Source organism: Phoca vitulina, unplaced genomic scaffold (assembly GCF_004348235.1).
Source record: "Phoca vitulina isolate PV1807 unplaced genomic scaffold, GSC_HSeal_1.0 scaffold69, whole genome shotgun sequence".
Classification (NCBI taxonomy): domain Eukaryota; kingdom Metazoa; phylum Chordata; class Mammalia; order Carnivora; family Phocidae; genus Phoca; species Phoca vitulina.
This window is the reverse complement of record NW_022589772.1, coordinates 199,423-225,114: the sequence shown is the minus strand read 5'-3', so window position 1 is coordinate 225,114 and position 25,692 is coordinate 199,423. Positions and strand designations below refer to the sequence as shown.

The following is a 25,692-nucleotide window of genomic DNA, read 5'->3' as shown; positions in this document are numbered from 1 at the left end:
TTTCTGAACTCTCTATTCTGTTCCATTGATCTACATGTTTCTAAAAATAAACCACTGACTGTAAAGATACTAGTACCATATGGTTTTGATTACTATAGATTTATAATGAGTTCTGAAAACAGATATTCTTTTTTTTAAGATTTTATTTTTTTATTTGACAGAGAGAGAGCGAGAGCGCACAAGCAGGCAGAACAGGAGGCAGAGGGAGAGGGAGAAGCAGACTCCACGCTGAGCAGGGAGCCTGACACGGCTCAATCTCAGGACCCTAAGATCATGACCTGAGCCCAAACCAAGAGTCGGATGCTTAACCCACTGAGCCACCCAAGTGATAGTGTCCTCTGATGCACAAAAGATTTTAGTTTTGATGAAATCCAATTTATATGCTTTTTCTTTTGTTTCTTATGCTTTTGGTGTCATATTTCAGAAACCATTGCCAAATCCAAGGTCATGTAGATTTCGCTTATTTGTTTTCTTCTAAAAGTTTTATAGTTTTATTTTTTACATTTAGGTCTTTGATCCATAATGAGGTAATTTTTAAATATAATGTGAGATAAAGATCCAATTTTATTCTTTTACATGTGAATATCTGGTTGCCCCGACACCATTTGTTCAAGACTCCTCTTCCCCACTGAGTAGTATTCTTGGCATCCTTGTGGAAAATCAATTGACCATAAATGTTAGGGTTTATTTCTGGGCCCTCTATTCTACTGATTGATCTACACATCTATCCTCATGTCAGCACAACACTCTTTTGATTAATGTAGCTTTGTAGTAAGTTTTAAAATCTGAAGTGTGAGTCTCCAACATTGTTCCTTTTCAAGATTGTTTTGGTTATTTGGGACCCCTTGCAAATCCATATGAATCTGAGGATTGGTTTTTACATTTCTGCAAAAAAAAAAAAAAAAAAGCCATTGAGATTTTCATAGAGATTACATGGAATCTGTAGATCGTTTTGAAGAAAATTGCCATCTTAACAATATTAAGTCTTCTGAGCCATGAACATAGGATGTCTTTCATTTATTTAGGGCTTCTTAATTTTTGTCAGAAGTGTTTTGCAGTTTTCTGAGTATAGACCTTACCTTCTTGGTTAAATTTATTCTTAAGAATTTTATCCATGTTGTTGTTTTTGTAAATGGAATTGTTTCTTAATTTCCTTTCTGGATTGTTCATTGCTAGTGTATAGAAATACAATTAATTTTGGCATGTTGACCTCATATCCTGTAAGTTTGCTGAATTCACTTATTTTTTCTATTTTTATTATTTTTTTAAAATTCAATTAATTAACATGTATTTCTTTAAATATTTTAATTTATTTATTTGAGAGCGAGAGACAGAGATAGCACAAGTGGGGAGGAGAGGGAGAAGCAGGCTGAGTGGGGAGTCTGACGTGGGGCTCAATCCCAGGACCCTGAGATCATGACCTGAGCCTAAGGCAGATGCTTATATGACTGAGCCATTCAGGTGCCCCTAACATATAATGTATTATTTGTTTCAGGGGTACAGGTCTGTGATTAATCAGTCTTATATAATACTCAGTGCTCATTACAACACATACCCTCCCCAGTGTCCATCACCCAGTTACCCCATCCCCCCACCGCCCTCACCTCCAGCAACCCTCAGTTTGTTTCCTATGATTAAGAGTCTCTTATATTTTGTCTCCCTCTCTGGTTTCGTCTTGTTTCATTTTTTCCTCTCTTCCCCTATGATCCTCTGCCTTGTTTCTTAAAGTCCACATATCAGTGAGATCATATGATAATTGTCTTTCTATGATTGACTTATTTCGCTCAGCATAATACCCTCTTGTTCCATCCACGTCGTTGCAAATGGCAAGATTTCAGTTTCGATGGCTGCGTAATACTCCATTGTATATATATACACCACATCTTCTTTATCCATTCATCTGTTGATGGACATCTAGGCTCTTTCCACAGTTTGGCTATTGTGAACATTGCTGCTATAAACACTGGGGTGCACGTACCCGTTCGGGTCACTACATTTGTATCTTTGGGGTAAATACCTAGTAGTGCAATGGCTGGGTCATAGGGTAGATCTATTTTCAACTTTTTGAGGAACCCCCATACTGTTTTCCGGAGTGGCTGCACCAGCTTGCATTCCCACCAACAGTGTAGGAGGGTTCCCCTTTCTCCGCATCCCTGCCAACATCTGTCGTTTCCTGACTTCTTAATTTTAGCCATTCTGACTGGTGTGAGGTGGTATCTCACTGAGGTTTTGATTTGGATTTCCCTGATGCCGAGCAATGTTGAGCACTTTTTCATGTGTCTGTTGGCCATTTGGATGTCTTCTTTGGAAAAATGTCTGTTCATGTCTTCTGCCCATTTCTTGATTGGATTGTTCTTTGGGTGTTGAGTTTGATAAGTTCTTTATAGATTTTGGATACTAGCCCTTTATCTGATATGTCATTTGCAAATAATCTTCTTCCATTCTGTCGGTTGTCTTTTGGTTTTGTTGACTGTTTCCTTTGCTGTGCAAAAGCTTTTTATCTTGATGAAGTCCCAATAGTTCATTTTTGCCTTTGTTTCCCTTGCCTTTGGAAATGTATCTAGCAAGAAGTTGCTGCGGCTGAGATCAAAGAGGTTGCTGCCTGTGTTCTCCTCAAGGATTTTGATGGATTCCTGTCTCATATTTAGGTCTTTCATCCATTGTGAGTCTGTTTTTGTGTGTGGTGTAAGGAAATGGTCCAGTTTCATTCTTCTGCATGTGGCTGTCCAATTTTTCCAACACCATTTGTTGAAGAGATTGTCTTTTTCCATTAGACTTCTTTCCTGCTTTGTCGAAGATTAGTTGACCATATAGTTGAGGGTCCATTTCTGGGCTCTCTATTCTGTTCCTTTGATCTATGTGCCTGTTTTTCCAGTACCATAGCTGTAATCATAAAGACTGTATGGTACTGGCACAAAAGCAGACACATAGATCGTTGAATTCACTTATTAACTTTAACTTTTTTTGGTAGATTCTTTAGGATTTCCTACATGTATGGTCATGTAATCTGCAAATACCGATAACGTTATTTCTACCTTTCCAATTTGGATGCATCTTATTTCTTTCTGTCACCCAGTTTTGTCTGACTAGAACTTCTGGTTTGTTAAAATATGTGTTTTTTATCTTTGAGGATGTACACTAAGTTAAAACAAGCTAATGAATTTTTCATGCAAAGCTCTGTCAAGATTTTTTAATTGAAAAGAATATTCTATAATCAGCATATTAATATGTAATGTGTGTGAGTGTTTAATAGATTTAAAACGTTGATAAGCTGTCTCAGGGTTTCATAAAAAGGTTTTCTTATGATAGAATTAAGCAACTACTGAAAGTCTATAATCTTTCTTACAGTTTTTGTTTGATAATTTAATGTCCCTCCCAAAATTGTTATAAATTTAGAGAAGAGCCTATCTTATTCATATTCATTCAGACAACTTGTCTACTTAGAATCTGTCTTCAGGGATAGCCTGAGGTGCAGGGAGCCAATCTCCTTTATTTTTTTTAAGTAAGCTCTACACCCAATGTGGGGCTTGAACTCAGAACCCCAAGATCAAGAGCCACATGCTCTACCGACTGAGCCAGCCAGGTGCCCCCCAATCTCCTTTGAGATAAGGAGCAATTAAGGATTCCTGGAAGCTGACATCAAAGTATTCAACTGTGAAGATGTATTTTTACTTGTAAAATTAATAAGAACTAAATGCAGAATCATCAATTTTTCATACATTTTTTAACTCGGATGGATATGTGAATTGAATGTGCACTGAAATGATCAGACACTCTAGAGTTACTATTTGGGGAAGTGAGATTCTTTAGTTAAAGGAAAATCCCATGTTGAGGTCTACATTTTGGCTCACTACATGTTCATTTTGGGTGTTCTCCAAATTCTCACTTAAAATAGTTCAACTTTGGGGCACCTGGCTGGCTTGGTTGGAGGAGCATGAGACTCTTGATCTTGGGGTTGTGAGTTTGAACCCCATGTAGGGTGGAGAGATTACTTAAAAATAAAATCTTTAAAAAAATTTTTTTTAAATTAGTTCTACTTTTTTGACTCAGTTCCTAGACTCTCCCCCTCCCCCACCTCAGCCCCTACCTCTGTCTGGCTGAGCCTTCTGACCAAGAACAACAGAAAGTTGAGACATTTATAGTTGAGGCACTGCTCTAAATGATGCAACCCAGATCAGCAAGTGAAGAGCAATTGGGACAGCACAAAAAGGGGAGAAAAAAAAAAAAGAGGCTTTTTTTTTTTTTTTTTTTTTTTTTGCAGCGGGGTGGAAGGCTTTAAAATAATTCATTTATGAAATGAATGGTCTTCTTCACAGAAGATCTTTCCATTCATTCAAATCTTGTATATTGAGTAGACATGCAGGAATAGGGAAAGATGAAAACTGGGGATTAAAAGCAAACCTGGGGGCTCCTGGGTGGCTCAGTCAGTTGAGCGTCAGACTCTGTTTCTGCTCAGGTCATGATCTTAGGGACTTGAGATTGAGTCCTGCATCAGGCTGTCCTGCTCAGCAGGGAGTCTGCTTGAAGATTCTCTCCCTCTGCCCCTCCTCCCATCTCTCTCTCACACACTCTCTCTCTTAAAAAAACCTTAAAAAAAAAAAAGCAAACCTGCCTCCTAAAATTTAACCAGCCCACTGGAATATTATATAATCAGGCAATGCCCCTTAAGGTTAGGGTTGCGAGATATTACATGTATCATACTTATACTAAAAAATTACTTGTTGTTTATCTCAAATTCAAATTCAACTGGGTATCCTGTAGTTTTGGGGGGGTTTGTTTGTTTTTGCTAACTCTGGCAACCCTATTAAGGCGCTACTCCATCACATCTGTGCCATTTAAAATTTAGAGTCGGGGGGGTTATATAATTGAACATTCTTTAAAGAATAAAGACTTTTTACACAGCTATGCAAAGAAAAAACTAACATTTTTTTCCCTTGACTGTAAACAAAATTTGAAATCTAACTGTCCTATTACTTTTCTAAAGGTTAGGATGGTAATAATTTCACCTACAGAACTCAGAGTCTAAGTTCTATGCAGTTTCAATATCAATGTCACAGTAAGTTCTAGGTTTATAAGTTTTCTGGCTACCCATGGATTCTCGGCCTTCTCAATCAAGGCCTTATATCTATTGATACCAGGCTTTCTGTTTCAGTGAACTTGGGGACAGGGGAAAATTCGAGGACCACTCTTTTGCTATTTGTCCTGGCTCAGTGAGCACAATGTGGGCTGTGTGTCGGTTTCATGCTTGCTGAGCAACAGAGAGTTAAAATCATTTTCAATATTGCCACTCAAATTGCTGTTTACCATCTAAAGTACAGGGTACAGAGTGAGGAGAAAGGCCACAAGGGTCATTATGCTTTGGTGGCAAAAGACCTATCATTATTTTCATCCTATTCAATGCCAACAAACCATTTATTAAAGGACAAAATTGGAAATGCTCCACTTTGCTCTTTTGGAGGACTGTTTTATTTTATTTCCACAACCTGAGGAAAAGAAAGAAGGCTTCACAGACGAAGCACTGCAATTATCAGGGTCTTCTGGTGCCCACAGGCTGCCCTCATCCAATGACACTATACTCATTGTTGGGACAATTGAATTTCATTTTTTTCCTTACATTGACTTGAAATATTTCAAAATCTTGTCACTGAAGCTCAGCTGGCTTCATGAGACTGAAATATTTGGTCAGTCACTGAGGGAAACGAATCACATGAGGTATTCAGCCTGGAGGAATCCCTGCCTTCTCTGAAGATGCATTCTCTTTCATTTGTACCCCGCACACAACGTTCATCCCTTTATGCTGTGTAGCATGGCGGCTTGTGGTTCACCTTCCTTTCCCGACTCTGTGAGATCTCAGGCGGGCTTTAATTTAATTAATTTAATTTAACTCATTTCATCCTCCCATCCAGAACTTCACATTGGATATTGTAAGTTCTCGATAAATATTTCTTAAATGAATGAACGTGGGAACTGTTTTTATGTTGTACTAACTCCAGCACCATCGTACCCAGATGTGTGAGGCTTCAAAGCAAATATCTCCGAAAGGAGTTTCTCCCCTTTTCACTAACTCAAAATAAGACTTTACAGCTCTATTATTGAGAGCTACTTGGATGCAGAGAGAAAGAGGAGAGAGGTTTCGCGAGTTTCCCTGCTGACAAAGTCTAAAAAGTAAGTAGTGCTCAGCACTAGAGTGACTCCTTGGTCCCCTGTGGGTCAACAGAGAGGTTTAGCTGAGGTAAGTATTGACCGTAGCATAGTGTATTCTAGAGTCTCAGAACAGGTCTCTTGTCATATGCTCAAAATCAAGTGGTGAAAGCTCTAGCCTGGTTGGGATATCATTCATCATTAGTCAGATTTTCGGTCAGCGTGTTCTTACGTATCTGTAGGAAGACCTGAATGTAGCCAGAAGAGGATGACAAAACCTGAAGGGCTACAATAAGTTACTCTGGAATGGGGGGGAGGAGATTTTCAAAAACCTGAGCTACAAAAGCAGGATAGGGCACCTGGGTGGCTCAGTCAGTTAGGCATCTGCCTTCAGCTCAGGTCATGATCTCAGGTTCCTGGGATCAAGTCCCACATCGGGCCCTCTGCTCAGTAGAGAGTCTGCTTCTCCCTCTGTGCTCTCCCTCCCTCTCTTTCTCTCTCAAATAAATAAATAAAATCTTTTTTAAAAAAACAAAAGCAGGATAAATGATGCAAAATAAGCAAGTTTGAGAAGGGGCCAGGAAAAAATATGGGAGGCTAGTTGAAAAAGATTCCTCTGAGTAGAAGACCAGGAGAATATATTCACTATTCAGGAGGCTGAGGACAGAATTTTCCACCTAGAGAGAAGTGGTCCTAGATTCCAGAACAGAAAGAACCTCGCTTCCTTAGAAGTCAAGTTGGGAAGGAGGGAGGAAACTTGAAAGAGAAGGAAAAGCTAGATGATGTGAAGAAAGCTGAAGCCAGGAAGGAAGAATTGTGGGCCCCATAGGATGAGGGCTATAGCAAGCAGTTGAGGTACTATATCAGGAAATCAGATAAGAATTACTGAAATTGAAAAAAACGGTGGTTGAAATTTGATTAACCAACTGAAAAAGGACACTGCGCACTTACCGTGTACCAGTCAATACACCAGGTTCTTTTACTATTATATCTGATTGGGTCCTCAAATAATTATTTGAGTAGAAAATGTTATCTTTCTTTTCCAGATGTAAAAGATGGTGGCTCATAGACATCCTATTCAAGATCAAACAGTAAGAAACTGACAGGGAATTCCAACTCAGAAATAATTCGGGTGGTTTCCAACAGACTGAAGCCCATGCTCTTTCCACTAGACTTAATGAATGGAGTTTGCATCAGGCTGGTTCAAATAACTATGTGTATCTCTTTTTACTGCTATATAGTCTATTTATTACCCTCTGAGATTTAATAACTCTGGAATGCATTAACTTTGCAATAAAGGCAACTGAAATCCTACAGGGAAAGAAGTCAAAAAGGAAATTAGATTGTTCAGGAGCCATACTTCCCACTTCCTGGGGTTGTCACAACAAAAAAAGTACATACTTCTTGGAATCCTTCCACCTTCCCTCAACCGCCAGAGCATCCAATCCTCTAATTCTGTGAACCTCCTACAGGTGTGCCCTCACCTCATACCCTGACACGATCCTGGTTCTAAATGGGGAAGGGGAGTGGTGAAGGAACTTGGTGGCTATTAGTCACATCGCTCAGTAAGACTGAAACCCTTGAAAGAGCCTGACAGCTTTGTTCCTTCCAGTGTGGGTCTGCCAATAGTAGAGTAAAGCATAAAGGGATGAATGTTGTGTGCGGGGTACAAATGAAAGAGAATGCATCTTCAGAGAAGGCAGGGATTCCTCCAGGCTGAATACCTCATGTGATTCGTTTCCCTCAGTGACTGACCAAATATTTCAGTCTCACGAAGCCAGCTGAACTTCAGTTGATGTCCTGCCTTCTCCTTTCCCTCACCAACCCCCGCCCCAACTTCAAGTCCTTCCAGGGACAGGATTTCTTGACCCTGAACGCTACACTTGTCAACAGTGAGTCTCTGGGACCTGGTGCCACATCATCTGGATGCTGACCACCACCAGCACTTCCTCTGATTCTATCATTAACAATAAAACCTATGAATTTTGCAAAACACTGTTAAATTCTATTTCCCCTGGTCTTTACCATCTTGTATACTTGGGTACAAGTACTTCTTATCCTCATTCTATTTTTTTTGAACTCACCTTTTTTAAAAAAATAAGATTTTATTTATTTATTTGAGACAGAGAGAGAGAGAACACAAGTGGGGAGGAGGATCAGGGGGAGAGGGAGAAGCAGATGCCCCACTGGGCAGGGAGCCCGAGGCAGGGGCTCGATCCCAGGACCCTGGGATCATGACCTGAGCCAAAGGCAGACGCTTAACTGACTGAGCAACCCAGGCACCCCTTATCCTCGTTTTAAAGATAAGAAGCCTGAAAAGTTGTGACTGGCCTGAGGACACAGGATATTAAGTGATTTTTCTGATGAACAGACCCGTGCTCTTTCACCTATGCCCTGTTGATTCTGACTGTCCCTTCTGCCTACTGGCTCATCTACTGGTTTGAGATCTATCTCTGAACTTAAGGTCTCACATGCTTGCATTTTGTTCTTTGCCTCCACGGATCCGCTTCTTACACTAATGTTCCTTCCTAGCCCAGAGATTCTCAAACTTTAGAGTGCACAAGAATCACCTGGGATGCTTGCTAAAATGTGGAACATTCAATCAACACAGTTGTTCACTGCAATAAAATGTCAACATATCACGTCCTTTTTTTTGTTCAAAAGACTTCTTAAGAATCACTCTCTTCGCACACGGTCCTGTTGCAAAGGAATTATAGCTGCTCCTACTTTTGTAACTAACACTTCCAAGTCTGTGTATAAAATATTTAAAAAGAACAAAGAGCAGCAATAGCTATATTTGCAGTTCTGTAGAACAAATCCAGTGCCTTCAAAACTATAAATCTGACCAATTAAAGCTAACCAAAACATCTACTGAATAAGAATGGAATTTTTAAGCATATAAGCAATGGAAGAAACCACAAATGGAAAAATCAATAGAGTTGGACTACACAAAAATGGAAAAAATTGAAGCTCAAAAGCCATTACTAAATAAGAAAACCTAAAAGACCAGCCATAGGCTAGGAAAAATATTTGCAACAGACACTAAAAAGGGATGATAGTTTTGAAATATTAAAAAGCTCACAAAAATCAAAATGGAAAATGGCTAAAGAACAGGAACAGAGATAAATACACATGACACAAGTTCAAGAACCTAGTGAATATATTTTTTAAAATGTTCAATACTTTTAAATACCGGTGATAGGGACGCCTGGCTGGCTCAGTCGGTCAAGATTATGTGACTCTTGATCTCGGGGTCATGAGTTCAAGCCCCACGTTGGGTGTACAGCATACTTAAAATAAAATGAAATAAAAAAATAAAATAAAATACCAGCAATATATACCATTCCCACTGAGCCAGCCAGGTGCCCCTCATAAGTATTTTTTTGTAAAAAAAAAAAAAAAATCACACACTTAGACCAAGTAAGTTCCTTTGTAGGATTCTAGTCTAATGAAACAATCAGAAATTCAGACAAAGATTAAGTACAGAATTATTTTTAAGATGGAAAAATTGGAATCAAGCTGCATGTCCAACAACAAAAGGATGTTCTTTTTTAATAAACAACACATGGTATATTCATGTGACAAAATGTTATCTAGCAACTTAAAATGTTTTCAAATACCTAATGGTACTTGAAAATGTTTCAGATGTAAGGACACTTTTGAAAACCCAAGATGTAGCACTTTATATATAATAGAATCCCAATAAAAATATGTTATACACACATAAGAAAGCTGTAAGTAAATACATCAAAATGCTAACAGCTGTTATCTCTAGGTGTTGAGATTTTTATTCTCTCTCAGTACTTTTCTGTACTATCAATTCTCTACAATGACCATATGTTACGATTACAATCAGAAACTGCAACAAATGGTATTTCAAAAGTCCTTCTGAAAGCATAACATAAAGAAGGAAAAGTTGTCAACTTAATTAATTTATAGTTTGCAAGTGACGGAGAACACTCACCACTTGTTTCTGTGGCAGGCACTGGAATCCACTTATATTCTCAAGACAACTGCTTATCTGTCTCCGTCACTGAAAGAAGGGGATATGGAGTAAAGACAACAGTCTCCGGGAACAGATGTCTGAAGGGAGAGAAGACAAGTATCAGGATAAAGGAAAAGGAAAATTTTACTGACAGTCCTTAGTCTAACTACATTCTCATTTAGGACTCTGAGACTAAAAACGTTTCTCCTTGTACAATCTGATACATCAATGGATCAACATAACACCATTAATATTTATGAGGGTTATTTTTTTTAACAGAAAAGGCTTTCCTTCGGGCGCCTGGGTGGCTCAGTCGTTAAGCGTCTGCCTTCGGCTCAGGTCATGATCTCAGGGTCCTGGGATCGAGCCCCACATCAGGCTCTCTGCTCGGCGGGAAGCCTGCTTCTCCCTCTACCACTCCCCCTAATTGTGTTCCTGCTTTCGCTCTCTGTCAAATAAATAAAATCTTAAAAAAAAAAAGAAAAGAAAAGGCTTTCCTTCAAGAATTAAAAACTGTAATCATAAGGGAAATGTCTTACTCCTTTCTTGACGACACATGCTAGGATACTTGACCACCCAATCAAAGACCAGCCTTGCATGAGACAATACTGAGGAATCTTAGGCATCCATATTAATTTTGTATTGGTCACTGGTCAACTTTGAATTGGTCAGCATGACAGACTGCTAAAACAGATAATTCTAGTATACTACTTGCTAGCTGAATACCCGCCTAGAACACAAATTTCTTCATGCGACAATCAGCATGGAAAATGATCCCTTGTTGGTTGCTGGGCAAACAAAAACGAAGTGGGGGTCACATTAGGTAAACCAAGATTTTTCTCCTAGCTCCATGGGAGGTCATGACTCGAGCATTCCCAAACTCAGAGCAGGCAATTAGACTTGATGAGGTTAATTCTCTGAATTTAAAAGGGCAAGTTCAAAACCGAGAGATTTCACAGGTTGATGCACTATCTCTAACTTACCACACCTCTGCCCAGGGCTAGACATGCCAACTAACACACTGGATGGTCACCCTATACAATGTAATTTGAAAGATATTTTAAGGATTATGCATCCAAATCTCCCCCTCCTCCCAAACAGGCTGTCGTGAAGCCAGATACACCATCACCTGCTAGGACATTTACATTACAGCTGCACTGAGGCACTAACTGGGAGGGAGAGCAAGGAGTTAGCAGAGATGAGTTTACCTAATTCAAACCTATCCTTTGGCACTTAGCAAAAGAATGCAGAAACTGAGAACAAACATGGAAAGAGATATTTTAAGGATCCTGTGAAGTGGGAGGAGGAGAGTTACTCAAATAAAGAATAGGTGGCGGGGGGCACCTGGGTGGCTCAGTCGGTTAAATGTCTGCCTTCAGCTCAGGTCATGATCCCAGGGTCCTGGGATGGAGCCCAACGTCGGGCTCCCTGCTCAGCGGGGAGCCTGCTTCTCCCCCTCCCTCTGTCGCTCCCCCTGCTTGTGCTCTCTTGCTCTCTGTCAAATAAATAAATAAAATCTTAAAAAAAAAAAAAAAAAAAAAAGAATAGGAGGAAGAGCCCTAAAGACAGATTTTGCCTACATTAATTCAACAGGCATTTATTGAGCCAGGCACTGTGTCAGTGCTATAAATACAAGGAAAGAGGCCTTCCCTTAGATTTCGTGGTCTAGTGGGGAAAATATGTGAATTAAAAAGTATAGTCAAGGGGCACCTGGGTGGCTCAGTCGTTGAGCGTCTGCCTTTGGCTTGGGTCGTGATCCCAGGGTCTTGGGATCTAGCCCTGCGTCAGGCTCCCTGCTCTGCTGGAAGCCTGCTTCTCCCTCTCCCACTCCCCCTGCTTGTGTTCCCTCTCTCGCTGTGTCTCTCTCTGCCAAATAAATAAATAAAATCTTTAAAAAAAAAAAAAAAGTATAGTCAAGGGGCGCCTGGCTGGCTCAGTCGCTAGAGCATGTGATTCTTGATCTTGGGGTCGTGAGTTCAAGCCCCCATTGGATGTAGAGATTGCTTAAAAAAAAAGAGTATAGTCAAATCCTACATTCTAGGAAAGCTCTGGCAGACAACTCAGTCTCTTCATCTTTCAACAAACATTTAGTCGCTCTATCATGTACCTGGAACTCCGTTAGAAAATAGAGACACAAAGCCCAATGAGGTAAAATCGAGGCCCTAAAGGAACTTCCTATACCTAGTTGGGGAAATAGACAAATTACCAATGGCAACACAGTGCTCTGAGAGGTAGGTGTAAGATGCTATGGAAATGCGGAGATGGAACCATTTGGTCTGCCTAGAAGGGCTGGAGAAATCATCTCCAAAGAAAGGACATTTGATGTGGGACGTGAAGAATGGTTAGGGATTTGCCAGTTTACAAAGGAACATGACAGCAGAACTCACAGGGGACAAAGGGGAAATGAGAAGAGGTACTATCTACCGACACTACTGTATATGTTATATTAGATGCTTCGTTCAATAGGAATTATTTGAGCACACGCTTTATACCGAGCACTGTGCTGAAGTACGAATTCTCTGAATTTTCATAAGAGGATACAAAGGCATACGGAGACTAAGTGATTTTCCCAAAGCCACACAGATAGTAAGAGGCAGATTCAAACCAAGTTCTGACTCTTTCCTAAACACACGTGTTTTCCATTCCACTCCCCCAAACTGGATTGTATAGCTATACAGGCATATTTGGGAAATGATAAAATTTCTGGTTTGGCTAGAATAGAAGGGAATGTGGGGAGGGGGTGGAAGGGACAGCAGAAAATTTGTGGACTGTTCACTAATTTGCATGTTAAGGTTTACGTATCGGATCATTTGCATTTGATTTTAGGAGAAGGAGAAATCATTCCTTTTTTATGCCTTTCCAAGACGGTCCCGGAACAGGTACAATGATAACTTTTTAAAGTTTTTAGAAACTTATGACCCCACAATGTTGAGAGGGAAGAAAATCCAAGAAGGAATTACAATTGATTCTCAGTACAGCCATTTTTTACTTGCAATTACTTTAAAATATCATGAATATTTATTGCTCAGCTTTCCAGACAATAAGCCAGAACCCAAGCAATGATGAGAGAACAGCAATCTGAAGCAAATATGGAGAAAAGTACCAAATAAAAATGGCAACCTTGACATTGCATCATCCCTGTATTGTGTTTACATATCCTGAAAAACGTTGCCAAGATCTGCATATACCTTGAAAACTCATTTCTCACAAAATTACATCTCATTAAACGATCTAAAGATAGGTTAAGTAGTACTACAAAATAAAAGAAAATGTTTGGCAACAAAGATTGAGTTGCTGATAATACACTATATGTTAATTGATTTTAAATAATTTTTTTTTAAAAAGATTGAGTTGCTGAGTGGTGCAAACCTGTAGTCTTCAGGGCAGTAATTGAAATGACCGATCTTAGGGATCACAGAAAAGCATTGTACCCAGCACCGAGGTTTAAGATGTTGGCTTTACGTTTGTAGACATTAAATGTTTAAGCATACATTTCACTTCTGTGGAGCACCAAAGCATTATAATTAATTTAAGGGCTTTTAATTGGAATAACCGAAAACAGAGAAATTAGCTCTGAGCACTGCACTTTCATTTTAGATAAAGTAATTGGAAAAAAAAAAAAAAAAAACCTACGAATGGTTATGCATTTCTTGAATTTATATAATATTTCATGCTTTCACACACATCATACACATGTTATAAATTATGCACCAATTTCCTTTTTAGAAACTGAATTTGTATTTCTAATTATTTATAAAATGCTCAGAGACATTTGGGAAACTACTACCGATAAGCACTCAATTAGCCCGATTTTCTGACCTGCACTTTGGAGGCTGAGCTGTTCCATCCTTCAGAGAATTTTCTTTTCTCCACAGACACACAAAAAAACTGGGTTGATATAAATATTAATGGCAGTATTGATTCATTTTTTAAAAATTTATATTTGGTTCAAAATGGAAAATAAAGCATAGGAAGGACCTTAATGTTCTGAGTCATTTCTGGTAAAAAGAATGATGTATATTACTATTTTAAATATCCCAAGACAAATTTTAAAGAAGAAATCAGCCCGAACAAGCGGTTCTAGTCTTGCACATCCATTCTGTGCATCTGGGGAGCTCCGACACATAATCATATGTTGCTGGCAGGTCGGAGAGGCTGGTATTCATATTTGGGTTGAAAGGAAGTACTTCCAATTTTTTTTGCAATCTGTTACCTATACCTCTCTCCTTGGGGTATTCTGCTCTGCTGAGTTACTATTCAGGTTGCCTTTCCCTTATCTGGCCTTGTCAAACCCTCAGCTCAGATTAGGCCCTTCCTTCAAGCTGGAATTTTGCATTTCTCTTGGTTGCCAGAATTCCTGGTCTTGGTCAGTCCTGGCCCTAGTTTTGCTCTGTAAGGGGCAAGGCTCTGGAGATGCACTTATACCCCACCGGCTATTTGACTTCAGTCCGGACCCTCTCGTTGACTTCCCTGGTCCAGGAACCCCACAGCGGGAAGGGACCCCACGCTGCTCCATGGCACCAGTTATGGCAATGCCGAGCACATCTGCAAATCCACACTTAAAAGTAGAATTACATAGAAATAAAATTATAATCCACAAAATGCCACCCTAGCTCTTCCGTCCGGGTTGCCGACATGCCATCCAGACTCAGGAAGACCCGGAATCACCGGGGCCGCGGGAGCCCTGGCCACGGCCCCGTGGGCAAGCACCGGAAGCACCCAGGAGGCCGGGGCCATGCGAGCGGCACACGTCACCGCAGGGTCAGCTTCCACAAGTATCACCCAGGCTACTCTGGAAGAGTTGGTCTGAGGCATCACGACCACGTAAAGAGGAACCAGAACTTCTGCCCAACTGTCAACCTTGATAAACTGTGGACCTTGGTCGGTGAGGAGACACGAGGAAATGCTGCCAAAAACAAGACTGGGGCAGCTCCTATCACTGATGTGGTGCAATCGGGCCACTACAAAGTTTTGGGGAAGGGCAAGCTCCCCAAACAGCCTGTAATCATGAAGGCCAAATTCTTCAGTAGATGCGCTGAGGAGAAGATTTAAGGCGGGGGGGGGGGGTGCCCTGTGTCCTGGTAGCTTAAAGCCAAGCGGAGGGAGGTTCATTAAATGCTAACAAGCGCTTTGCTCTTCTAAAAAAGATGCTACCCTAACGTAACTTTTTTTTTTTTTTTTTAAGATTTTATTTATTTATTTGACAGAGAAGACAGTGAGAGAGGGAACACAAGCAGGGGGAGTGGGAGAGGGAGAAGCAGGCTTCCCGCCAAGCAGGGAGCCCGATGCGGGGCTCGATCCCAGGACCCCGGGATCATGACCTGAGCTGAAGGCAGACCCTTAACGACTGAGCCACCCAGGTGCCCCTACCCTAAAGTAACCTTATAAAAGGATTTTGAAAGAACCAAAAGATTAAGGCAAGTCATTTTGCTGCTGTGGACCTCAGTTTTACTAATCTGTAAAGTGAGGGAGATGGTCTATAATGTAAAAATTCTATGATATAGGGGCACTTGGGTGGCTCAGTCGGTTAAGCATCTCACTTCGGCTCAGGTCATGATCCCAGGGTCCTGGGATTGAGCCCCACATCGGGCTCTCTGCTCAGCAGGGGGCCTGCTTCTCCCTCTGCCTGCCGCCCCTCCTGCTTGTGTTCTCTCTCTCTCACTGTCAAATAAATAAAATCTTTTTTAAAAATTCAATCATATTAATTATCAAATTATCTTGCTATTTAAATTTGATACTTCAAGAGACCCTATGTTAAATAAAATTAAAATGTTGGCTACATGCTACAGGTGGGTTTTTTTTTTTAAGGATTTATTTATTTATTTTAGAGGGAAAGAGATTGCGAGAAGGGGAGGGGCAGAGGGAGAGAGAAACCCAAGTAGACCCCTCGCTGAGCACGGAGCCAGACACGGGGCTCGATCTCAGGATCCTGAGATCACGACCTGAGCCAAAACCAAGAGTCGGGTGCTTACCGGCCGTGCCACCCAGGCGCCCCTATGCTATGGGTGTTTTTATCAACACTTATTTTAGAATATATTTCAGCTGCTAAAAACCACCCCCCACCCCCCACTCCATAAACACAATGATTTATGTGACCTGTAATTCAGAGTTCATCAGGTAAGACAACTTGGGCTGTTAATAGTGTATTTGGGGGAAAATTTGAGAAATTATGCCTCTGTCTACATCCCGCCTAGTGGATAAACTGATAATCTGCTGTTTTGTATTTGTAACAAACAAGTGGTTTGGTAAACTTTTCACTAAAATTATCCTATATTTTAAAACCCTGTAGAATATAGACTCGAAATAAAACACCCTTTGCTTCCAGTCTTCATAATACTAAAACATCTTTATTATTAATCCCAGACATCACCTACAAATATTACCGAAGAGGAAGATGGAATGATATTCTTCCTGCTGCCATTGGCATACTTTGCTATTACATGGATCCACTGACTTACTCTTCAAACTTGACAGTGCCATTTGGTGGAAAGAAGACACCATGTATAGAATTATGAAAATAAATGCGAGCTATTATATACACCTAACATTAGATTAAGCATTACTGTAATAAACATGCCTGCTTACCCTAATGGGCTAACCACTTTTCCATGGCAGTGAGAAGAAGTGAAACAATCAGCAGTGTTCCTGTGTTTTATTTCTTGGGATAAAGTAGTGAACATTGCCTGTAAGACCCTATGGTTCTGATCACAGGCTGCAGAGATAGAATACTCTCCTCCCCACTCCCACACCCCACCCCGCGCCTGCATTACAAGCCAAATGACCTTATGTAAAAGTTTACTTATTCTGTAAGCCTTAGCTTTCTCATCTGAAAATGGGGATAATAATATGTCCATTCATGGAATAGTTATTAGCATTAAATGATGCAATAGACATCAAGTTCCTAGTACAAGTCCCGCCACATTGAAGAGCTCAATAAGGGATCATTGTAGATGTTGTCATTTTTTTTTCCCTTGGTGAAATTTTGTCATCGTGATTATATTCAAATTTGAAAGTTGAAAAAGAAATGAGAGTAGAATATAACCATTTGTTTATTGCTTGGTATTAAAGATTGTGAAGACCTAAGATTGTAACAAGGGAAGGGTGCTAATTTCTATCTTAATCTAGTTTCATATCCCCAGTTGTGAACCAACTTTTTTTTTTTAAGATTTTATTTATTTATTTATTTATTTGAGAGAGAGGGAGAGAGCGAGTGGGAGGAGCAGACGGAGAGGAACAAGCAGACTCCACACTAAGCGCAGAGCCCGACATGGGGCTCGACCCCACGACCCTGAGATCACAATCTGAGCAGAAATCAAGGGTCCGACACACAACCAACTAAGCCACCCAGGTGCCCCATGAACTAACTCTTACTTAAATATCCGTTTAAGAACACAAATACATCCAGATGCCAAATCCATATTGGAGCAAACACAGGAACGTAGACAGGGGTCCATTAGCAAACTACAACAGCCAACCCAATCTACTGCTGCTTGTTCTCGTAAATAAAGTTTTATTGGCACACCACCATGCCCATTTGTTTATTTAATGTCTGTGGCTCCTTTTGTACTACAATAGCAGAGTCGAGTAGGAACTATATGCCAAAAATATTTACTATCTGGCCCTTTATAGCTAATGAATGTTTGCTGACGCCTGAGCTAGAATATTCCTTAAGAGGCTGATCTCATTTCACATGATGTCCTTTCCAGAGGACTCCCAAATATTTCAAACTTTTTTAAAAGCTTAGTTAAGTTTAGTTAGTTATAGGCCTACTCCATTCCACCACTAAATGAGATGTATCTTCCTATAATGTTGCCCAATTGGTGAACAAGAATGCTCCTCTGAATGGATAGCTTGACATTCTGTTTACACCCTTGTCTGGGTGACCCTATGGCATTGATAAACAAACAGTGAAAGCATTCTTGGTTCTGAATTATCAGAGATGTTTGTTGATTCAAAATGAAACTTCTGTGACACTTTCTAAGGAACCTCTTGGTTATTTAGACCAGATCTCCTAACTGCAATTTGTTTTAAAAACCTTGGCACGATTTAAATCTTTAAACCAATACAGTCACGTAATTAAACTTTTCCAAAAGTATCAAAAAGAAATACATCATCTTTTGCTATCTGTGTTCTGATTCTGGCTTATTTGATTTGTTTAAAATGTTTTTGCAACATTGAAATCTCTTTTGTGGTATATCAAAGCACTTTGTCCTTCTTTCGATGACAGTGGCAAACAAGGGCTCACACTTGACCGGGAGGTAGAATCCTTTATATTCCAAAACCCTTTTGATTTCGGAGTGTAGTTTGTCTCTTGCAATACAGATCCTTACAATAAGTGTTTTCTGCCCTGACACGTCATATCCTCGTTAGTATGGTTTTCCTGTCTTTAAGCAGCCTAATTGTGTCAATCTTTTTTTTTTTTTTAAAGATTTTATTTATTTGACAGAGAGAGACACAGCTAGAGAGGGAACACAAGCAGGGGGAGTGGGAGAGGGAGAAGCAGGCTTCCCGCCGAGCAGGGAGCCCGATGCGGGGCTCGATCCCAGGACCGCGGGATCATGACCTGAGCCGAAGGCAGATGCTTAACGACTGAGCCACCCAGGCACCCCATCAATCTCTTTTTTAATACCAGCTTTATTGAGATATAATTACAGTACCATTCAATTCACCTGCTTAAATAGTACAGATCAATGGTTTTTAGTGTATTTACAGAGTTGTACAACCATTATTGCAATCTATTTTAGAACATTTTCATGAACCCAAGAAGGAACCCCATTAGCAGTAACTCCCCATTTTCCTCCATGGATGTCTCTATGGATGTTCCCTTCTTGTACATTTCATATAAATGGAATCACATGAATATGTGGTCTCTAATAACTTTCATTTAGCATGTTCTCAAAGTTCATCCATCTTGCAACACTGTCCATCTCTTTTCAAAGTCACATTTTGCATATTTAGTAGACACAGACTCAAATATTTATAGCATTTTAAAATCTAATTATATTTTCTCTCTCTCACACACACACACACACACACAGCCACACACACAAACATATACACACGCACTCACACACAGAGACAGACACTTCTAAATTCACCAAAATCTAGCCTAACATTTGAGAATCAAACAACCAAATAGGCTAGACATTATTTATCTGCTTCTCCCTCTGACGCTCCCCCCCATGCTCTCTCTCTCTCTCTTTCTCTCAAATAAATAAATAATCTTTATTCTGAAAGTTCTCTAGTATATCTTTAACAGACCCTTCTCATAGGAAACCTTCAGTATTTGAAATTACATTCTGATGCAGGTTTAGTTTGAATATTTCATCCAAAAGAATGCTCTTCCAACCGAGACACACAAAATAGTGAAGTCAAGATATGTATGTGAGCTAGTGCACCCACCTACCTTGCCCTGTAATTTACAGGCATGTTCATTTTCCCTCCAAAACCAAAATGTGACATGTTTGCTAGTTATGTAAACTTCACGGGAGGGCCTAACATGGTGATATCTACAACAACTGTCCAGATTACTGTAACCAAAAGCAAGACCTTCTGTAATGTGCAATTTTAATCATTGTAAAACAAGATTCAGAAGACTGTTCTGTCTCTAAAAGAAGTATAACAAATATTTTATCTTTGAAGTGGATTAAATAGATGAGATGTCAAGCCACCTTCCCCCCCCCACCCCCATGTTATCACTGGACCTTTATAATAGGCAAATTCAAACCTTTCGTTTTGCAGATGGGGAAGTGGAAGCTGGTAAAGGAAGCCCAATCCCAGAAACTCACCCAAAGCTATCCTTTTGCTTTCCTCCTAGAAATGGAATGCCTTTCATTTCCACTTAGCCTTATCCAGTCTTATGCATCTTTTAAAGCCTAACTCAAGTCCCATTGCACAAAAGATGCCTTTCTGACTGCTTCAGCCTAATCATTCCCATTTTTTCCAGAATTCCTACAGCATCCCTTATATATTCTTTTTTTTAATGTTATGTTAATCACCACACATTACATCATTAGTTTTTGATGTAGTGATCCATGATTCATTGTTTGTGTATAATACCCAGTGCTCCATGCAGAACGTGCCCTCTTTAATACCCATCACCAGACTAACCCATCCTCCCACCCCCATCCCCTCTAGAACCCTTAGTTTTTCAGAATCCATCATCTCTCACGGTTCATCTCCCCCTCCGATTCCCCCCCTTCATTCTTCCCCTGCTGCTATCTTCTTCTTCTTCTTCTTTTTTAACATATAATGTATCATTTGTTTCAGAGGTACAGATCTGTGATTCAACAGTCTTACACAATTCACAGCGCTCACCGTAGCACATACCCTCCCCAATGTCTATCACCCAGCCACCCTATCCCTCCCAACACCCAAAGAACAAATGATCCTGTCAAGAAATGGGCAGAGGACATGAACAGACAGTTTTCCAAAGAAGACATCCAAATGGCCAACAGACCCATGAAAAAGTGCTCAACATCGCTCGGCATCAGGGAAATCCAAATCAAAACCTCAATGAGATATCACCTCACACCAGTCAGAATGGCTAAAATTAACAAGTCAGGAAAAGACAGATGTTGGCGGGGATGCAGAGAAAGGGGAACCCTCCTACACTGTTGGTGGGAATGCAAGCTGGTGCAGCCACTCTGGAAAACAGTATGGAGGTTCTTCAAAAAGTTGAGAATAGAGCTCCCTTATATATTCTATCCTTTGAACTGTTGTCTCAGTATTTCATCTACATTGGTTTTGCTATTGAATTATTTGACTATTAATTCCATGTGTGTTGAGACCATACTTTTTCTATGTTGCTTATAATCTTTAATTCACTTTTTAAAGATGTATTTATTTGAGGGGAGAGAGGCAGAGGGAGAGAGAAACTTTAAGCAGACTCCACACTGAGCGCAGAGCCCAATGTGGCAGGCTGGGGATCCCACGACCCTGAGATCACGACCTGAGCCAAAATCAAGTGTCATCGGATGCTTAACCGACTGCGCCACCCTGGCGCCCCATAATATTTAATTCAATGCCAAGAACATAATAGGCACTTAAAAGAATATTGTCCATTAATGATATATTTGACAGGAAACCTGAGGGTGACAGTTTAATTCTGAGCATTTCCAGTGATGGATAGTGACCTTCAAAATTGGATCTACATATTAGAAGGTTAATGTTGATCAAATATATCCTAATCCTAGTAAAGACATTTCATTTGACTTTTTTGGTCTTTTGTTCTTCTTTTTAACAAGTGAAAATGTGAAAACACTCTTGGACATGCCACAGTAATTTCTTGATGAAAATGTGCTTATAAGATAATTGGCAGGTTTTAACAGACATTCAGATTGATAGATTGATAGGAACTGCTGAGACCTGGGAAATATTTGAAAATGCCTACCCAAGGAATTAACATTCATGTGTTATACATGCATACATTTTGAGTTGGAAACATGAAAACCACCTTCACTTAGTAAACAATGGAAATAACTTGCAATTATTATATTCTGGGTCAAAAAATTTTAAGAAGTTTCCAGATCTACCAAGATCACCTCCATGCCTAATATTTAAGGATAAGAGAAATCTTTAAAATCACACTTAATTAAAAAAACCGTATGTCACTATTTGCTATGGATATTATCATATAAGCTGTATTTTTAACCAGATATAACATGTTGAATAAAAAGAGGAATCAAGGATCAATACAAGAACCTAAAATATCATAATATGGAATAGAATTATCATACTAAAACATAAGATGAAAGCAAAATATATTGGTTCCTGGAAACGAACTGATAAATCAAGAAGCAATTAATTAAAATAGATTGGTACACAATTATACATTTAGACAGTGAGAAAGCAATAATGAATTAGAAGAAATTATTTGTATTGAACTGATCAGGATTCTTGATTTCTTCTATTATGTAATGATTGTGTGGCAAAATCACATTTTAATGGACTATAGAAAGGAGGCTTTAAAAAAAAATGGGTAAAAGGGAAACAGAGAATTTACGCTAAGAAATTGTCAGGAAAGAAACTCAGAATATGTGCACATAATAAATTGTGAACTGGACTGGGGAGAGCATTGGGCAGAGATATAGAAAGCAGAGCAAAGAAAAGGAGGGTATGCTTGTGGAGAGGAGGAAAGAAAGGTACATTGGACAGAGATAAAACCTAAGGGTGAGACCAGAGCCTCGTCTGACATCAAAAAAATACAGGAAAAATAAATGGTTTTCAAAATTTGGTGATATTGATTTGAAGCTATTTATTACAAAGGCCTATGGAATTGAAAATTGGGGACAGAAGGAAAGGGTGAAAACTTCGAGGTTGTTGATTCACAGGATCTGTGAGAGACCTATATAGAGAGAGACTTTTTGTTTTGTTTTTAGTTTTACAAGAATAGAACCATAAAATAACCATTAGTTCAACAAACATTTACTGAACTGCTACATGCCAGGCTGCTGTGCAAGATGCTCTAGGATGAATTAGAGCCTCTATCCTGACTATAAGCTGCTAGAAGGGACGCTGGAGATCGTCTGTGCAACGACCAATTTGGGGTTTGTAAACTGTGAATGATCCTGTGTCAGTTAGATCGACGGTGTGCAAGATCAGAAAGAAATGCAGTTTGAATAAAGCTTTTGAGTTTGAGGCTCCTTTCTGAGAAAATGTTAATCTTTGAAGAGGCCTTTTAGGTTTGGGGCAACACAAAGGTAGCTTAGTTACATCAAAATGCCTATTTTAATAATATTCATGAAAATACAGTTCTACCGGCTGCGCCTGGGTGGCTCAGTGGGTTCAGTGTCTGCCTTCCGCTCAGGTCGTGATCCCAGGGTCCTCAGATCGAGGCCCGCATCAGGCTCCCTGCTCAGTGGGGAGCCTGCTTCTCCTTCTCCCTCTGTCATTCCTCCACTTGTGTTCTCTGGCTCTCTCTGTCAAATAAATAAATAAAATCTTCAAAAAAATTTTAAAAAATGCAGTCCGACCTGGATTATACTGTTGAGCTTGTTACATAGGCATCTCAACTAGCATCCAAATAGGTGCTTCCGCGTTTGAGGCATCTTTTTTTTGTTGAGGTCAAGCAGTGCCCCACTTGGGCGCCCTGAAGCTTTGAAACTATAGACCACTGCACTTCCATTAAAGTGACGTTTCTCGACAACAAACTCTTGGCTGAATTCCGACATCCGCAGTGTTAGTGGTGAACAAAGACTTTTATTAAAGTTTTGACGGAAGCTTTTCTAATTGAGAAACAAGAAAGCAAAAAGAGCATATGCATGGGATTCTTAATATTTTGACTTACTCTGAATTCCAAAACTTGAAAAATAAACTGAAACAGAAAATTAAGTAATTGAGACAAATATATCCATGCTTGAAAATTTAGCTTGCCGAGTTCCTTCAGGAAATTACTAAGTCTGTCTGTGTAAGTCTAAAAGCAGGTGGAAGCTTTCCTGGGGTGACTTACAGACAAAAGGTAGAAGTACCATATTTAGTGTGTCTAGAAATTCTGTGCAAAGAATTCCAGAAGCCATATCAAACCTCGGGACAATTATTGGAAGCCAGAAATCTCATTCTGGAGCCTATTGTAAATGTGTGTGGGGTCAGGCTAACAGCAACGTGTTGAAATAAGTATTTTTGTAGCGACCCCAACCTGAACCAGTATGAAATCTCTCATAACAGAAATGTAATGTTTCTGAAAGCAAGATTGCCCTCTCATTTCTTTTTCACCTTCCTGTGCCTTTCATAAGTCCTTCTGGTTGGTTAATCATTAATAAATATTTAACGAGGCTTTTTTCCCAGTGCCAAATCCTTCTCTGCTTATCTAGCTTTTAGGCAGTCTGTGGACTCCCCTACGTCTTCCCATTTAAGGAGTCCTGGCACTCACTGCAGGTTAATTTCTCTTAGGAAATTCATAATAGCAGATCAAGTGGGAGTTTCTTTACAAGAGCATTCAATTTTTCAGGCCACTCTTAGTTTAGCATTTTCCCCAAAATGCATGGAAAATGGTATGTATTTGAACCAAGTTTAAATCTGTAAAAATAAAAAAATCCAAGTACACATTTTTTGAAACCAAATGGTTATGACTGGAACAGGAAGGGGCTTAGACTTTCTCTTGGACAGCTGTACCACAAGCCAATCACTTGACCTGACCCTGGAGAATCCCTCAAACTCTGGCCCTAGGAGCTGATTTTGGATCTGGAGTGAGCCAAAGGACTGGAACGCAGATACGGAGGGGAAACCTCCCCGTGTATTCATGCAAGAAGCCAGCTATGACATGGAGGCAATCTCATGGGCAAAGAAGAAGAAAAGGGACTCTGGGAAACAGAAAAGGTATTCCGGGAAGCAGGAGCACGTCTCCAAGTTTTCTCTGGTGTTAGGAGATTAATGAGAATTGACATCCATTTCCAAACGAGTGGAACGACGTTACTCCCACCATTCCTTCCTACCTCGACCTCTCACCCCCTTCCGCATGGACAACCCTACCTGACAGGTGATTTTGGTCAACAATTTACTTGGCACGAAACCAAAGACCCGAGAGCCCCGTCCTGCCCATATTCTGCTCCTTAGACCTCCGAAGGCAAAAGGAAAGATTGCTAAGGTGTCACACCTGGGCTGATTCGCGCAGACGAAACTACTAGTAAATGCCCCTTCTTGGGCCGAGATTCTCTTCACTATTCCGGGGAGAACCTGTACCCTCGGACTTAAACAGGGGCTTGGTGACTTGCAAACTCCCATTCCCAACAGTCCTATCTTTTCATTTATTCCTTTTTTTTTTTTTCCCCTTTGCACATGACTCTGAGCCAGGCACCGTGGACTTCTAATCCCTTTTCCTTTTTAGCCAGGGAGAGGGAGAAGCAGTCGCGAGGGACCGGTCTCCGCTCCCTGCCGCAGAGTTAGAATCCCCATCCCTCCAGGGTGCCCATCCCCGAGGATTCTGCTCCCGGCTCCCCACCCAGTTGATGTGACAGGCTCGCGGCCCAATCCCCTTCCAGGTTCCCAGGCCGACTGTTAGCAGCACCCGAGCCAATGGCGGCGGCCGAGGGGCGGAGGGGGCAGGCGGGAGGGAGGGGGCGCTGGCTTTAGAACCACGGCCGCAAAGATTGCGAGAGGCAGAAGTTGTCGGAGTGCGTCGGTCGGAGGCTGTCGGGCCAGATCCGGGACTCTGCGACTTTATGTAAGTGCTTTGTGGGCACGCCGGGGCACGACGGGAGCGGGTTCCCGGGGCGTGGGCAGGCGTGGGTCCAGCGGAGAGCATCTCCGGCAACCTCAGCTGGGACGTGCCCCGCGCGGGGGGGGGGGGGACGCGGGGAGGGGGCTGCAGAAATTTCGGTCCCGGACCTTGCGCGCCAAAGCGGGTCGTTCGCATCCAGGATGGGTGGGAGTGACAGTGTTCCCCACGACCACCCGCCGCAAACAACGTTTTCTGCTCTTAACCACCGGGATGGTGCTTTCTCGCTAGTTGCTCCTAACTTGTTGCTTACCTGGGGCTGCAGTCCTTGACGCCAACCTTGTCCTTCTCCCCTTCCGTAGCGGCGGCCGCGAAGTGGAAACCGAGCGCCGAACTTCCCTCTGTCGTTCTT

At 40.7% G+C, this 25,692-nt stretch overlaps 2 protein-coding genes and 1 long non-coding RNA gene across 6 annotated transcripts in view; 2 read left to right on the top strand and 1 right to left on the bottom strand.

Moving 5' to 3' along the window:
- Nucleotides 1-586: 586 nt before the first annotated feature.
- Nucleotides 587-25,692, bottom strand: LOC116624637. The gene is made up of 3 exons (XR_004297930.1): nucleotides 25,594-25,692; nucleotides 10,106-10,224; nucleotides 587-885 (listed from the first exon to the last, which is right to left on the bottom strand). It is a non-coding gene; the product is annotated as an uncharacterized LOC116624637 (long non-coding RNA).
- Nucleotides 14,762-15,178, top strand: LOC116624636 (60S ribosomal protein L27a-like). The gene has a single exon (XM_032392729.1). It carries the CDS (start codon nucleotides 14,762-14,764, stop codon nucleotides 15,176-15,178), a length of 417 nt encoding a protein of 138 aa, XP_032248620.1.
- The window catches only part of PLS3 (plastin 3), an 81,417-nt gene continuing 80,898 nt past the window's right edge, over nucleotides 25,174-25,692 (top strand). For 2 of the 4 annotated variants that reach the window (XM_032392724.1, XM_032392725.1), the window contains exon 1: nucleotides 25,174-25,286. The gene's annotated coding sequence lies outside the window, so the exon portion shown is untranslated. The remainder of the gene's footprint in view (nucleotides 25,287-25,692) is intronic. The other 2 variants (XM_032392727.1, XM_032392723.1) reach the window with 1 other exon arrangement.

Excerpts from the sequence above, each read along its gene's own strand:
- LOC116624636 (XM_032392729.1), top strand. The coding sequence starts at position 14,762 with ATGCCATCCAGACTCAGGAAGACCCGGAATCACCGGGGCCGCGGGAGC.